General features: G+C 42.0%; 1 protein-coding gene across 1 annotated transcript; it reads left to right on the top strand.

The window, feature by feature from the left end:
* Positions 1–1500: 1500 nt before the first annotated feature.
* Positions 1501–3133, top strand: LOC129770106 (uncharacterized). Its single transcript, XM_055772740.1, has 3 exons — positions 1501–2026; positions 2079–2680; positions 2737–3133. Exons 1-3 carry the CDS (start codon positions 1567–1569, stop codon positions 3025–3027), a joined length of 1353 nt encoding a protein of 450 aa, XP_055628715.1. The 5' UTR covers positions 1501–1566; the 3' UTR covers positions 3028–3133.
* Positions 3134–15306: the final 12173 nt, after the last annotated feature.

A 15306-nucleotide genomic window follows, 5' to 3' on the forward strand; every position in this document is an offset into this window, starting at 1 on the left:
TGTCACATTTTGTGTGAAAAACAAAATTAAGTGCGTGAACACATTCCGAATGTTGATTGTGACATCTGGTGAGCCTACCTTGAGCGAAACAACGTTTATCGGAGTTCGAAAACATGTCTTGGAGGGTCGAAAAGATGTAACGACGCAAAGCGAGGCTCAAAGTGTTAATGCTTCTAAACTACGTTTTGCCATTGATTAAAAAGCCGAACAAAATATTCTAAATTGAAACACCCAAATTCACTAAGATCCGACAATCAAAACACTTTATCTTACTCTCTTGTGTAATATATGTCCAGAACAACGCACGATCGGATTTAGGGGATTTTGAAAAGCATCTGAAGAAGCCACGAAATATCTATGTTAAAGCTTTGAGATCATAAGCTGCTGGACAGGGCGAGAGCAGATAAATTTCTTCAAGTCCTATCTGCTGCAATGAATCGCTAGATGGTTGAATGCCGAAAGTTTAAATAAAAAATATAAATTCACGCAAAGGCATACTCTCGATGAATTTATTTAGAATCGAATAAATATATTTAAAACTGTACGTATTCTGAGTACATGGCTTCACAATAACTGTGTGTCACTTTTTCATACGTTGCTAATTATCAAGTTTTTGAATTATTACTTTACTATAAGGTTGTTACAAAAGTTCTTACCCTCAATGATCAATCGCCTCCTAAGTTCCTGGCACCATGTTGAATAGCATATTCATAGCCACCCTAATGCTTGTCATACAGAAGAGATGATCATGATCATGCTTGGATTGATATACCTGTGGTGATATACAGTGGATACAGTTAATATGCTCACACGCAGCAATTGCGCTATTGTATGCTGGCTGACGGTGCTCCGCTTAGCTTCCATCACTCGGTGACCGCTTCGCAAGCACCCTTCATGCGTTCTATTGTGTACACCTCCTACGCAGGCTGCAAGATTGTGTTTCGCTTGTGGTTCCCTTTTGCAACGCACTGATATCACCATTTTCACATTCCAGCTCCTCTCATACGGAAAGTATGGCCAACCTAACGTGTGACATCAACATCTTCACTCAACTCCACTCCAACTCCAATCGATTTGACTCTACGAGTACATAGGTGGACAATGGTCCTGCGAAAGTGGCATAGAATCAGAATAAATAGAATGAAACCATTATACAGTTCTTACAAAGTGTGCTCTGGATCTAGTGTTTCTCTAGGTAATGAGAAATATGAACCACCAGGAGCGAGGCTAACAGCCTTTGCAAACCGAGTATTCTGATGTGATTATTTTTATATTCTTATATCAGTTAACGTAATAATAATTAACAGTAATTACAATTAGTTGCATATTGGAATCGCATACCTTTCTCATACTTTCAGTGCATGTGGCGCTGATAGAACCATTGTATACAAACACCCGAAAAGGTTTACTAAAACGATGTGAGGTTTTGCTACAAACATTGGACCCGCTTTGCAATCAGTTCGAGTGTGTCTTGAGCAGCACATCGCCATAACCATAAACAGCACATTTAACTGTTGACTCCAAGTGGTGTCGAATACCTATTAGGACCAGACCTAATACCCGACCATGAAAACGTACACGTGGGTCGTATTAATTTTTGTACCATTAATCGCATGTGATATCGAAGAGCCAGTAAATGACCTGCAGGAGGCCAAAATAGTGATAGACGATCACTATCGTTACATAGTAATTGGTAGCGATCAGGTGGCACAGACCGTGGGTCTTCTGCTAGCCAGTAGGGATCACTCCAAACCTGTGTTGGTGATTCAATCGAACCAATGTGAAAAAATTCTAGAGCCAAGTGGTACTCTGGGTCCGCTGGAACAACAAATATCCGACAAATTTGTCGAGTGCACGCAAAGACTGGGTTATAAGTTTATCGATCCAGGACATGTCGCACAACGAGTAGGTCTCATATCACACAACAGAACTCGTGAAAACTCAGGACAAGAAACGTTACTTGCGGTGGAGCCAAACTTGAAGCTGCTGGCGGGAGTTAAGGTTTTACGAATACTGTACAACAATGGTAAGTAACAATTTTTTTTTCTCGCAACTTTATCTAATGACAAGAATTGCAGCTGCAGCCGCTGTCCTGGGAGTGGAAATTGAATTGAACAACTCAAGTGTGTACGTTTTTGTGGAGGACGAACTGATTATCGCAGGTCGTTGCTTGAATGATTACAAACATGTGCCTCTCGCTTCGATAATGGTTGAAGGATTGTTAATGGATGTCTTGATGAAAACACAATTAAATATGGCTTTGAGTAGCCCAGTGGTCGCACCCATTTTGTACACTAAAGCAAGAGCGACGCTAAGTCAGAATCCAACCATACTACCCACTGAATTGTTCTTGCGAAGTCCCGAATGTGAGGAGGATGAACGGGAGCCGGATGCAAGTCTACGAATAATTATGGGCGTTGCCAATTTAGAGGATCATGTTTGGTTGGGGTTCATACCTTCGTATTATACGAACGATCCCTCTGTTGCTCCGAGTAATGAAGAGGGTGCAAAAATTATAGCCTATGTGTTGAAAATAGCGGCAGCTGTGGCCAATTGCGAAGCGTTCAGTCAGCTACAATTGACACCGATGGACCAGCGCATCAAGGAGTGTACAAAGTTCGCCGGCACGGATCAGTTCTGGACTTGCTACGTGAACAACAAAATCAATCGATTTGACAAGGTAATTTCGAAGTCTCGAATGAAATTGTACACTATCGTTTGTTTCAAATGTTTCAGAAAGTAGCAGCTAGCAGGCGAAACGTAACGGTTCTGGACGAAAATTTCCGAGTTAGGGGTGTAAAGGCTCTTCGTTTGCTACCATTTGGGTTAACTGTGCCATTTTTGAATCAGCATCTGCAGACATTATTCTCGGACCCTGAGAAGCCTGACAATGTGACAGAAAAAGTAAAACCTTCCACTAAGAAACCGATGACCAGGAAGACTACGGGGAAGATTGGTCCCCTGCAGCAGTTCATAAATGTCCTTAGGGGTATTGACAGGGAAACTCCAAAACGAAAAATTCTGTAATTCTCATTAGATGTCAGATGTTCAGATCAGATGTTATGGATTGCAAGACAAGGAAAAATCAATTTTAACTTCTATTTTTTCCTCAAATTATTATTTCAGCGTAGTTTAGAGAACAAATTCTATATTTTGAAATATAATTCAAAATTTCATTCAAAATTATATCTAAATAAATGAGTTCGTTTTATGTTATCTGATTATATTGACCCGATTTGTTGCGGCTCCTGTTGCTTAGTGGAGAACGTTACCAGTACCAGAGCTCGGCAGAGTCATATTCAACTGAGGATAGTCAGGGGACTATGATGCCATCGGATTTCACATTCAATTGGAAATGAGTTTTCGCTTCTTCTAGTAGTTTCCCTGTCAACATAAATCAAAAGTCATTAGGCCGCTTTCGTCGCTATCTGCGTCATTCGGATGAATCAAAGCGCAGTAATCGAACTTACGATCGGAAGCTGTATTGGAAGGGTTTGAGAACAATTAGAATTAAGGAATTACCTCCTCCGAGGGTCAATGATCTCGACAGAGTTATTGAATTCGGACTGGTGCATAGTAGGGCATAGTAGTAGGGTTCCAAAAAAAGATGACCATAAATCATTTCTCGTCGTACCTTACATCTTAGAGGTTGGATGTCTCCAAAAAAGTTTTTCAGACTTTCGGGTTCGGATAATTTGATATTTTTAGTTAAACTTTTACTAAGTTACAATAAAAAGTAAAAAAACTTTTTATACTTACGATATAGTAAAGTTATGATTTCAGTAAAACTGTGGAACTATCAATATCATGAAATTTTCCTGAAGATACATAATATCTATCTATTAGTCCTTTAGAAAAATAACTATTTTTTAGAAGAGTATATTGAAACAAGTTTTTCAACATAAGTACTACCTAAAGTCATGGAAATGTACTCAAGAAAGATGTTTTTGCGGACAAGTTTACCGGTAAGCTTATGATATGGCAGGGAATATGTAGCTGTGGTCGGAAGACCCATCACAACCAACAAAATGAACAGATGCCTTAAAAAACGTCTATTGCCATTCCGATTTGTAGCGGCCGCCATCTTGGATTTAAATGATAATGAAATACGAAGTTTTATAATGACTTATGTTATATATTTCAGATCAATCAGTCAGCAGGAAGTAGATCTTATTTCTATTAATGTGGTACAGCGCTGCAGACAAACATACAAACATACAAAAATACAAACATACAAACATACAAACATACAAACATACAAACATACAAACATACAAACATACAAACATACAAACATACAAACATACAAACATACAAACATACAAACATACAAACATACAAACATACAAACATACAAACATACAAACATACAAACATACATACATACAAACAGAGCCGTGGAGTTGCCGGCCTAGAATAGCACTTCGGGTATTGGTCCCTGTCCCTGTCGTATGAGGCGACTAATCGGGTGACAACGCGAGTAAGGGCGCGGTAAAGCCTATTGGAGATTGCACGGGGGAAATACCGTGTACAGGAGCCACGAAAGGAGTGCCAAGCACATCAGGATTGACGCCAGTAAGATCCTGATTACGACATACTGGTTACGACATAGAAAACGGACACGATACGGAAACGATTTCAACACGACGCTAAAGGCTGACAGTCGTGCTATCCTGTTCCCTGAGTAAGGAAGGGTGACACCTTCCTGAAACGGCGTGTAGGCTAATAGTGCGATTGCCCCCGTCCCGGTAATAACTTGGCAAGTCTTCGGGTACGTTCAATGCTCGTCTAGGCTCAGGCACTAGGTACTAGGCGTCAGATGTCACATTCCTGACTTGCGCTGATCTGGCTCTGAACACGGTCCCTATGAAGGACCGTGTCAACCCCTGCATGGCCTCACTGCTTGCATAGACAACCATGGGATCACTGATAGCGACTATGTACAACGAGCGGAGATAGCGGCCCGAAGTTGGGACCCAACAGACATGAATATCATCGAACAATTCAACAGACGAAACGACGGTAATGAAGACACACCAACGGGAGAGGCGAGCGTGTTCGCAAGGAGCGGTAAGCTCCAGAGATCACCAATTCGCAACCAGACAACCATAGCGAATCCTATAGGACACCAACAGCATCCACAACAAGGAGAGACTAGCCTGATACAAGTGCATAAAGCCAACACCACCACTTCTTTAGAAGGGCTGCAGGTCGGGAGGTCAAGCTTGATGGAGGTCAAGAAAAAAGTGAACGAGCTCTACGAGTTCATTAAGGACAAAAACAATGTCCATACTAAGATCAAACATTTAGTCACAAGCATCAAATCCGCCGTTACGGCTGCTGACCGCGAACAGAAGGAGATGATCACGCGAGCAGAGGTTGTTGAAAAAGCACTCGCTGAAGCAAGGGAGAAGATGTCCGTCGAGATACAGGAGACGCCTAAGACGCCACGAAACCCACGATCGGACAAAAGGAAGAGGGATACCCCAGGGGATGAAGAAGACCTGAAGAAGGTTAAAAATGACAACCTGGAAAACAAAAAGGAAGGTGAAGGCAGTGGATGGCGAACTGTCGAAAAACAGACGGAGAAACGGAAGAAGAAAGAAGAAAAGAAGAAAGGTGTGCAGGAGACAAAAAAAACCAGGCCCAGACGCGAGCGAAGTAAGGGAGATGCTCTGATCGTCGAGGTGAAGGAAGGAGTGACTTACGCATCACTCCTGCGGAAAGTGAGAGACGATCCGGAGTTGAAAGAACTGGGAGAGAATGTGGTGAAAACCAGGCGCACCCAGAAAGGAGAGATGCTCTTCGAGCTCAAGAGGGATCCGGCGGTCAAAAGTTCAGCCTTCAAGGAACTGGTTGCGAAGTCGCTCGGTGAGGAGGCGAAGGTGAGGGCTCTATCCCAGGAATCAGTGGTCGAATGCAGAAATCTCGACGAAATCACGACAGACGAGGAGTTAAGGCGCGAGTTAATAGAACAGTGTAAGCTGGACAATACACCAATGACGATCCGTATGAGGAAGGCGTATGGTGGCACGCAGACGGCGTCGATACGGCTCTCAACAGTCGCAGCCAATAAGATGGTAGAAACGACCAAAATAAAAGTTGGCTGGTCGGTTTGCTCGCTGAAGATGGTGCCCCGGGTGGCCAAGCGGATGGAGAGATGCTTCCAGTGCATGGGCTTTGGACATCAGGCAAGAAGCTGCACAGGCCCCGACAGGTCTGAACTGTGCAGGAGATGCGGTGAGAAAGGGCATGTTGCGAGAGACTGCACGAAGCAACCGAAATGCTTGCTCTGCAAACCAGAGAACGGCAGCGACCATGCGACAGGAAGCTTCAAGTGTCCCTCGTATAAGAAGGCGTTAGCAGAATCGCAGTAACGGAGATAATTCAGATCAATCTGAACCATTGCAACACAGCTCAGCAACTGTTGTGGCAGTCGACAACAGAGACAAAATGCGACGTTGCAATCATAGCGGAGCCGTACCGAGTACCCCGTGATAATGGCAGCTGGGCGACGGATAGCTTAGGGATTGCTGCAATACAGGTGATGGGCAGATATCCTATCCAGGAAGTGGTTGGAGGTTCACATGAAGGTTTCGTAATCGCCAAAATTAATGGAATCTTCATGTGTAGTTGCTACGCACCCCCGAGATGGACAACTGAGCAATTCCACCAGATGCTAGACGCAATGACCGAGGAACTAATCGGTAGAACACCGATCGTCATTGGAGGCGACTTCAACGCGTGGGCGGTGGAGTGGGGAAGTAGATGCACCAACATCAGAGGGTACAGTCTACTGGAAGCTCTAGCAAAGCTGGAAGTAACGTTACTAAACGAAGGTACCACTAGCACTTTCCGGAAAGATGGGCGCGAATCCATCATCGACGTTACTTTTTGCAGTCCGTCGCTGTTGGCGAGTACGGAGTGGAAAGTGTGCGAGTCGTATACGCACAGTGATCACCAGGCGATCCGGTACAGAATCGGTCAACGAAACCACGTGCTAGTTCGGAGGACAACAAGCGGTGAGCGGAAGTGGAAGACGAATGCTTTCGACAATGACCTTTTCGTCGAAGCACTTCGTCTAGCTGGCGGAGCTTCAGATTGGAACGCAGAAAAGTTGACAGATCTACTGGTGAGAGCATGCGACACTACCATGCCGAGGAAAGTTGTACCAAAAAATGGAAGACGCCCAGCTTACTGGTGGAACGACTCTCTTCGCAACCTTCGCGCTAGCTGTCTTCAAGCCAGAAGACGCGTTCAGAGAGCACGAAATAGCGCTGATAGAGAGGAACGAAATACGGTGTACCGAGCAGCTAGAGCCGCCTTGAAACGGGGAATTACACTGAGCAAAGCGAACTGTTTCAAGGAGCTGTGCCGAGATGCAGTGCCAACCCATGGGGCAACGCGTATCGAGTCGTGATGGCGAAGATCAGAGGACCTGTGACGCCCGTCGAATCGTGTCCCGAGAAGCTGAAGGTCATTGTGGAGGGTTTATTTCCGATGCATGATCCTACGATATGGCCACCGACACCGTACGCCGAAATAGCTACCGAACGTTCTCAAGTTTCCAGTGAAGAACTGGTAGCAGTGGCGAAGAGACTGCAGGTAAACAAAGCGCCCGGCCCCGACGGAATCCCCAACGCGGCCTTGAAAACGGCGATTCAGGCGTTCCCGGACATTTTCAGGATAGTGCTACAGAAATGCTTGGATGATGGTCACTTTCCTAAGAAATGGAAGATCCAAAAGTTAGTGTTGCTGCCAAAACCAGGAAAGCCCCCGGGGGTACCAACATCCTATAGGCCTATATGCCTGCTGGATACTCTTGGGAAACTCTTGGAAAGGATTATCCTCAACAGACTGACGAAATGTACGGAGAGTGACCATGGTCTGTCAAAGATGCAGTTTGGATTCCGGAAAGGTAGGTCCACCGTTGATGCTATCCGGACAGTGGTTGAAAAGGCAGAGAAGGCGTCACAGCAAAAGCGGAGGGGCGACCGACATTGTGCTATAGTAACGATCGACGTGAGGAATGCTTTCAACAGCGCTAGCTGGGAAGCCATTGCCGAGTCCCTACACCGTATGAAGGTTCCTGGGTACCTGTGCAGAATTCTAGGAAGCTACTTCCAGAAACGCGTCCTAGTCTACGAGACGAGCACGGGGCAGACAACGTTGAATATAACGGCCGGAGTACCACAAGGCTCTATCCTGGGCCCAACGCTCTGGAACGTAATGTATAACGGAGTACTGAATCTGAAGCTTCCCAAAGGCGTGGAGATCGTGGGCTTCGCGGATGATATCGCTCTCACAGTGGCAGGCGAGACACTCGAAGAGGTGAAGATGCTTGCAATCGAGTCCATCGTCTCAGTAGAGAACTGGATGCAAGCAGCGAAACTGCAGATTGCTCATAATAAAACGGAAGTATTGTTGGTGAGTAACTGCAAAGCCGTGCAGCGAGCGGAAATCACAGTCGGGGAACACGTGATAACTTCTAAGCGTAGGTTGAAATACTTGGGAGTTATGATCGACGACCGGCTGAATTTCAACAACCACGTCGACTACGTCTGCGAGAAAGCAGAGAAGTCCATTAGCGCGATAGCGAGAATAATGCCGAATAACGCAGGACCTTGCAGTAGCAAAAGGCGTCTCCTGGCTGCTGTATCCTCGTCCATACTGCGGTACGGAGCACCAGCCTGGTCGGCGGCTCTCGAAACCCACCGGAATCGTAGAAAACTGGACCGTACGTTTCGGCTCATGGCGATGAGAGTTGCGAGCGCGTATAGGACGATCCCGTTGGAGGCAGTCTGCGTTATCGCCGGCATGATCCCTATTGGCATCACTCTGGCGGAAGACAGAGAGTGCTACAGACGAAAGGAAATCAGGGATATCCGGAAAACAGCGAGAGTAGAATCACTCTTGAAGTGGCAGCAGGAATGGGACACGGCGGAGAAAGGCAGGTGGACGTATGGGCTCATACCGGTACTATCGACCTGGCTGAACAGGAAGCACGGGGAGGTGAATTTTCATCTGACACAGTTCCTGTCTGGACATGGCTGCTTCAGGCAATATTTGCACCGGTTCGGGCACGCAACGTCGCCACTCTGTCCGGAGTGTGAAGATGTGGAGGAAACACCAGAACACGTGGTATTTGTGTGTCCCAGGTTCACCGCAAGACGCGAGGGGCTGCCTGCCCTTCATGCCGGGAACATAGTAGAGAAAATGTGTCGCGACGAGGGCACCTGGAACGCTGTGAACAGTGTAATCATACACATCATGTCCGAGCTACAGCGGAAGTGGAGGGCCGACCAGCGTAGTAATAACCCCTGACCATAGAAGAGGAACAAATGCGAGGGCTGTTGCAAAGTGTAGTACCCCACGAGAGTCGTTGTGACGGAGTGCGCGTTATGTTGGAGGGCACTGCCTAATCGGCGCTCCGTTGGGAAGAGAAATCCTGCGAGGGTGGCTGTGACGGGGCGCGCGTCAAGTTGGAGGGCGGAGTACAACGGAAACGTAAATGAGATGTATAGAGAAAAAGGGAAGGATCAACGCTAGTTAGCGTTGAAAACTCGTGAAGTGCATGAGCACAGCCGCCCCCTGAAGTAGTCGCCTAGATGTGGTCCCGGGGGGAATGAGGCTACGAGTAGAGGGCTTGGTTTTTGTGGGTGCGATCCCCACTCGACGTCTGGGTTATCCCTTCCCAGATAAGGCTGGAAGAGCGTTCCTCACCTCTATAAAAAAAAAAAAAAAAAAAAAAAAAACAAACATACAAACATACAAACATACAAACATACAAACATACAAACATACAAACATACAAACATACAAACATACAAACATACAAACATACAAACATACAAACATACAAACATACAAACATACAAACATACAAACATACAAACATACAAACATACAAACATACAAACATACAAACATACAAACATACAAACATACAAACATACAAACATACAAACATACATACATAGAAACATACAAACATACAAACATACAAACATACAAACATACAAACATACAAACATACAAACATACAAACATACAAACATACAAACATACAAACATACAAACATACAAACATACAAACATACAAACATACAAACATACAAACATACAAACATACAAACATACAAACATACAAACATACAAACATACAAACATACAAACATACAAACATACAAACATACAAACATACAAACATACAAACATACAAACATACAAACATACAAACATACAAACATACAAACATACAAACATACAAGTGTCCCTGTAAAGGGCTGTTTGTTACATATACTGATATTCCTCAAACGGGTTGTTACAATTGAATTGGTAAGATGTATCATTCACAACTTCTTTGTCCAGAATGTTCGAATTTCCCACTTGAGCATCCAAGTGCAGCACGGTGGATGATGGGCCGGCAGCCCGTCTGTTCTGTGCCGCTTAAATCCACTTTACCATCTACTTGATTTTCAATGGCTATGGTAATATGATTTTTCCCATTGTCTTATTATTCGTCTTATTCTAAGTAATCGGAAGAAGTAGCTTTTCATTTGCAAACTATATTTCACGTCACACACACTGACACTGTGAGTCATGACAATGGGCCTTATACCCGTATACACCTCATGGTGAAAACGAAATGAACGGCACGCCACTGAACTACGTTTTACGAGTTAGTGATGGTTCAAAGATAATAACGGGTTTTCAGGCAGAATGAACACCACTCGAATAGAAATTGACATTGGCACACCGTACCGTTGTCATCGCCATCGTGAGAGTAAGCCCAAATATCACCTTGGTATCGATGAAATAATGATTTTATCTCTTTGAAATCGCAGCCATCTCATTAACCCACGCCTCCATCTACATCACTCATATTCTTACACATTCACTGGATGTCTAATTTAATTGATAGAACGAATTATTGCACACAATTTTGCGTTGCATACAACAATCACGGGAACCAAGCTGAAAGAAAGAATGCATACTATATGATTTAGCTCCGCCTTCGATCGCAAAACATACTTCTTTTATTCATTAAATTGTTCACTTGTTTAAAAATTTTCACTGTTGATATCTCAGGCAAAAAATAAAAAAAGAGAAAAATTTGTCGTCTAATGGTAGATATAATAACATATATCGTAAGAACGACTCTTTGTAATATAAATTTGAAATCTCTTAATTTTTCGTTACATTTTTCGTAGAGTGGCCCCGCTGTATAGAAATCAAAGACCTACTTGAAAAACATGGTAAAATTTGACAGGTGGAGGGAAACTTTAGCAGAACCCTACAAGTACTTTGATTGTAAAAAAATGTAAGTTTTTCGATCATGGTTTCAAGTTCTTTTTCTACTGAGTAAACAAACTTTTCATGAATTGTGCAGTCCTGTTTGCCTACAGAAGAGGAACTTTTTGATGCAGTGAAACTGTGAGTTGATGTCACACATTGTCACCGAATATCTAGGGTATGCTACATGTTGGGTAACGTCATCCTTTTGTACCATAAAATTTCGTTGTTGAAAAAGCACTTGTATGATGTCAATGCAATTCTTCTGGTCTGGCTCCTCGCCAAGACATCTGGTATAGATCCTAGAACACTGTTACCGATTGAAATATTATCCTGAATTTCTATTGTTCCTCTTGTACAAAGCATTCGAACTATTTGCGATCGAGGCGATAACCAGGAAATAGACAGTAAATTTAGGGAGATCCGAAACCTGGATTTTACCGACTTCACTGTAAACAAACGCCAAGACGGTTATTTGGGGTAGAATTATATCCCAAAAAGGTATGACATTAATTTTGCTTATCTCCAATTAATAACACATAATTTCAACATTCTTGATTCTGCCGAATTCTTCAGTAGCTGTTGAGCGATTGTTTTCAGTATAGGGGAAGTGCGGGTAATACGGAGAGTGGGGGTAATATGGACAGGTGGTTGATTTGTATAGTTACATTTTGAATTTCAAATTTCTGTTAATGAGAACATATTCTGCATGTTATTTTATAATATTTAAACCACCCTAAGACAATGAATACTGATCAAAAGTTGAAAAAGTAAACAAAAACTCTAAATCATACATGATTCCGCGTGTGAATGTAATTTTAGCAGCTCGATATTAAGCATTTTAAGTGGTGTAATATCAAAATTCAATTCACTGATGGTTATATTTCAGTTTGTGAGTTAACCGAGAAGCAATATTAGGTATGTACGGAAAAGTAAATCCACTTGCAAGTGAAAAATTTCAATTATTGAAATGGTGGGGTTGAAATGGACAGTGTAATGATTGGCATCCAATGCATGATGGAAAGTGATGGGAAGAATATTCAACTCTTTTTTCTATTGCTTACTCTGTTTGTTCTATTTCAGTAACACAAGCACTGAGAGAGAGAGCGGAATTATTGTTCTCGCGAGCGATAAACTTCTACGCTTCGTATATTATAAGCCTGTCCATATTTCCCCCACTACATGTCCATTATACCAGCATCTACTTTTCGGTCTGTTTTTATTTCAGTAAAAAAACATTGAAAAAAATTGTTTTGGCCGAATAATCCGAAAAATAGTATATTGAATGGCAAGAAACTGCATTTAAGTTTTGTAAAGCATGAGTTTTCAACGATATAATTGAAGTTCTTCTCAACATGTCCGTATTATCCCCACTTCCCCTACAGTTTTAACAAATCAAAACAAGGAAGTAGAACAGGAACAAAAATTATGCGAGGAATTCTAGCTCTCAACAATTATGTGGAAATAAAGAATAATGATGAAAAACAAAGCAAAGTCAGGATTAGTTACAATGACACTAAATGTAAAACAGAAGTATATGTAATGTTCAATGTATGATATCAAACGGGAAAACAAAAAAAAAAACAGGAAACAGGCGTTCGGCGGTCAACGATTCGGTAACATTGAAGAAATTCGTGACGCAGTTACATCGTACTTCAAAAAGTTGGACGCTACGCACTTCGCGCTCATGTGCACCCGTGGCCGAGTGGTTAGCGTCTCACATTATCACGCCGGGTGTTCGGGTTCGATTCCCGTTCTGGTCGGAGGGATTTTTCGTCAAAGAAATTTCCTTCGACTTGCACTGTGGTCACGCGTATTCTAGAGCTTGCCCCTCGGAATACATTCAAGGCGTGTTATTTCGCTGAAGAAATCTCAACTTAGTATTACTAAATGACGCTAGTTAATGCATACGTTGAGACGGCAAAAGTTCCACAGGGAACGTGAACGCCATTCAAGAAGAAGAAGCACTTCACGCTCGGAATAGCAAATGGCGTACCACGCCATGAAAATGCCTCGAACGTTACGACGATTATGTTGAAAAATAGAAAATAAAACGTAAATTACGAAAATCACCTTGTTTTTTGTCCTAACTTTATTTTTCCGGGATTTCTGAGGCATTGAAACTTATTTTTTAAACTACCCTTGTATCTTAAAGTTGAAACCCTTCAAAATGCTGCATCCGTCAGCCATTTCATTAGAAAGTTTTGTCAAACGTATATTTTAACGATACGAACCGCTCCGAATATATTTTGAATAGTGATCATGTAGAGATCCGAGTAAGATCGATCTATGACGGTTTAAATTACCCTTCGATGATCATCTATTTGATTTTCTTGTTTTATGTTATAAGCACAGATATTAATATTATTAACAGATATTAATAGATTATTCCAAATCGAAAATCCGGAAATATTTACTTTGCATTCGAGTATTCCAAGATTCTATATGAGAAATATTACCAATCTGAACAACGTACAGTTCGGTCAGAAAAGTTATATCAGTTTGGATGATGTTTATGTAGGTCAGCGACTGAAATATTATATATCAATGAATATTTCCATAAATTTTTAAATTGCACTCTACAATAATGTTCAAAAACAATTGAATTTATATGATCCTTTGATCACCAACATGACGGTAATTGATCCAACTAATGTCATAGAAAGGAAGCATATGTCAAATGCTACAAAGTATTCTGTCCTCTGAATACTTGCGATCGAAATTATTCAGGATATCGATAATGATTTTTACTGATTTCACTTTCTTTTGGGGTAACATTTTTCCACTAAAAAAATTGCAATAATTTAGCTTTTTCTCGAATTGAATTAATAAATTCCATTACGAAAAAATATACATTTATAATAAAAATTACGATCCGGTACATAAGGACCAATGGGCCAATGCTACACACTGACACTGTGGCTGTATATCCTATTTTTTATTGAAAAATTTTCGGTTTCTTTCAATTTTTTTATAATTTTTTCAGCTTTTTCCAGCGTTTTTTAATTTTTTTTCAGCTTCTTCAAAAATCTGGTTGGCATCTCTGGTTCAAATATGAAATATGCGCATCTTAAAATATTTGCACTGAGTAACCAAACCTTCTGTATACCGAATCAATGGATCAATAAGTTTGTGCGAAAGAATGGAAGATTTCGACAAGCCTAGGTGCAGACAACGAAGAGTGTCATCAGAAGGTTGTCCGTAAATTTTTTGATTTTTTCGTGTACAACTCGTTAATTAGGGCCATTGTTTCATTGTTTCTGGTGCGGATATACATTGTTGTTGACGTCAGTCATTCGCCTTCAAAGCTCCAATGGGCTTTGAAAAAAAAAAAATGGAATGAACAGATTATGATGTAATTGTTTTGACGCCATTCCCTTCATCCACAACTTCATCCACTTCCATTTTGACGTGGGACTACGTCTACCCGGAATATATGGAGAGTAAAATGAAAACCTAAACACAGAACATGCAGGAAAAAATGAAAGATTTCGAATGCTTGCAAGTCGGGGGTATTTTTGTTCCGACTGGAATGTGTTTCCCTAACACAGACTTCAAATCCATGAAGCGTGGGGAAATCGGCATTGCGAATTCATACAAATCGGGGGTATTTTTGTTCCGATTGAAATGTGTTTCCCTAACGCAGACTTCAAAACCGAGGTTTCTGGGGAAATCGGCCCTGCAAATAAATGCAAACTGCGAGTACTTTTGTCCTCGCTTGCCTTTGTGCAGAGTGGAATATGTCTGTCCTAACATGATCTTCTAAACTTAGGAACCTGGGAAAATCGTGCAGCCACTAGAAGCGAATGAACTTCCCAGTTTCAAGCAAATTCGAGATTCGAGAAGTATGTACACTTTTGGGATGTAAACTTCAGAGGGAAATGTAAAATAAAATAATCGTTTGATAATTTTTTTTTGTCTTTATTGGAAAGATTTTCAGCCTTAGGCTGGTTCATCAAACGTTTGATAATTCTTCCGTACATATATTTTGTTCTAGGTCCGTCATTAAAT

The sequence above is a fragment of the Toxorhynchites rutilus genome, chromosome 2, assembly GCF_029784135.1.
Source record: "Toxorhynchites rutilus septentrionalis strain SRP chromosome 2, ASM2978413v1, whole genome shotgun sequence".
Taxonomy (NCBI): Eukaryota; Metazoa; Arthropoda; class Insecta; order Diptera; family Culicidae; genus Toxorhynchites; species Toxorhynchites rutilus.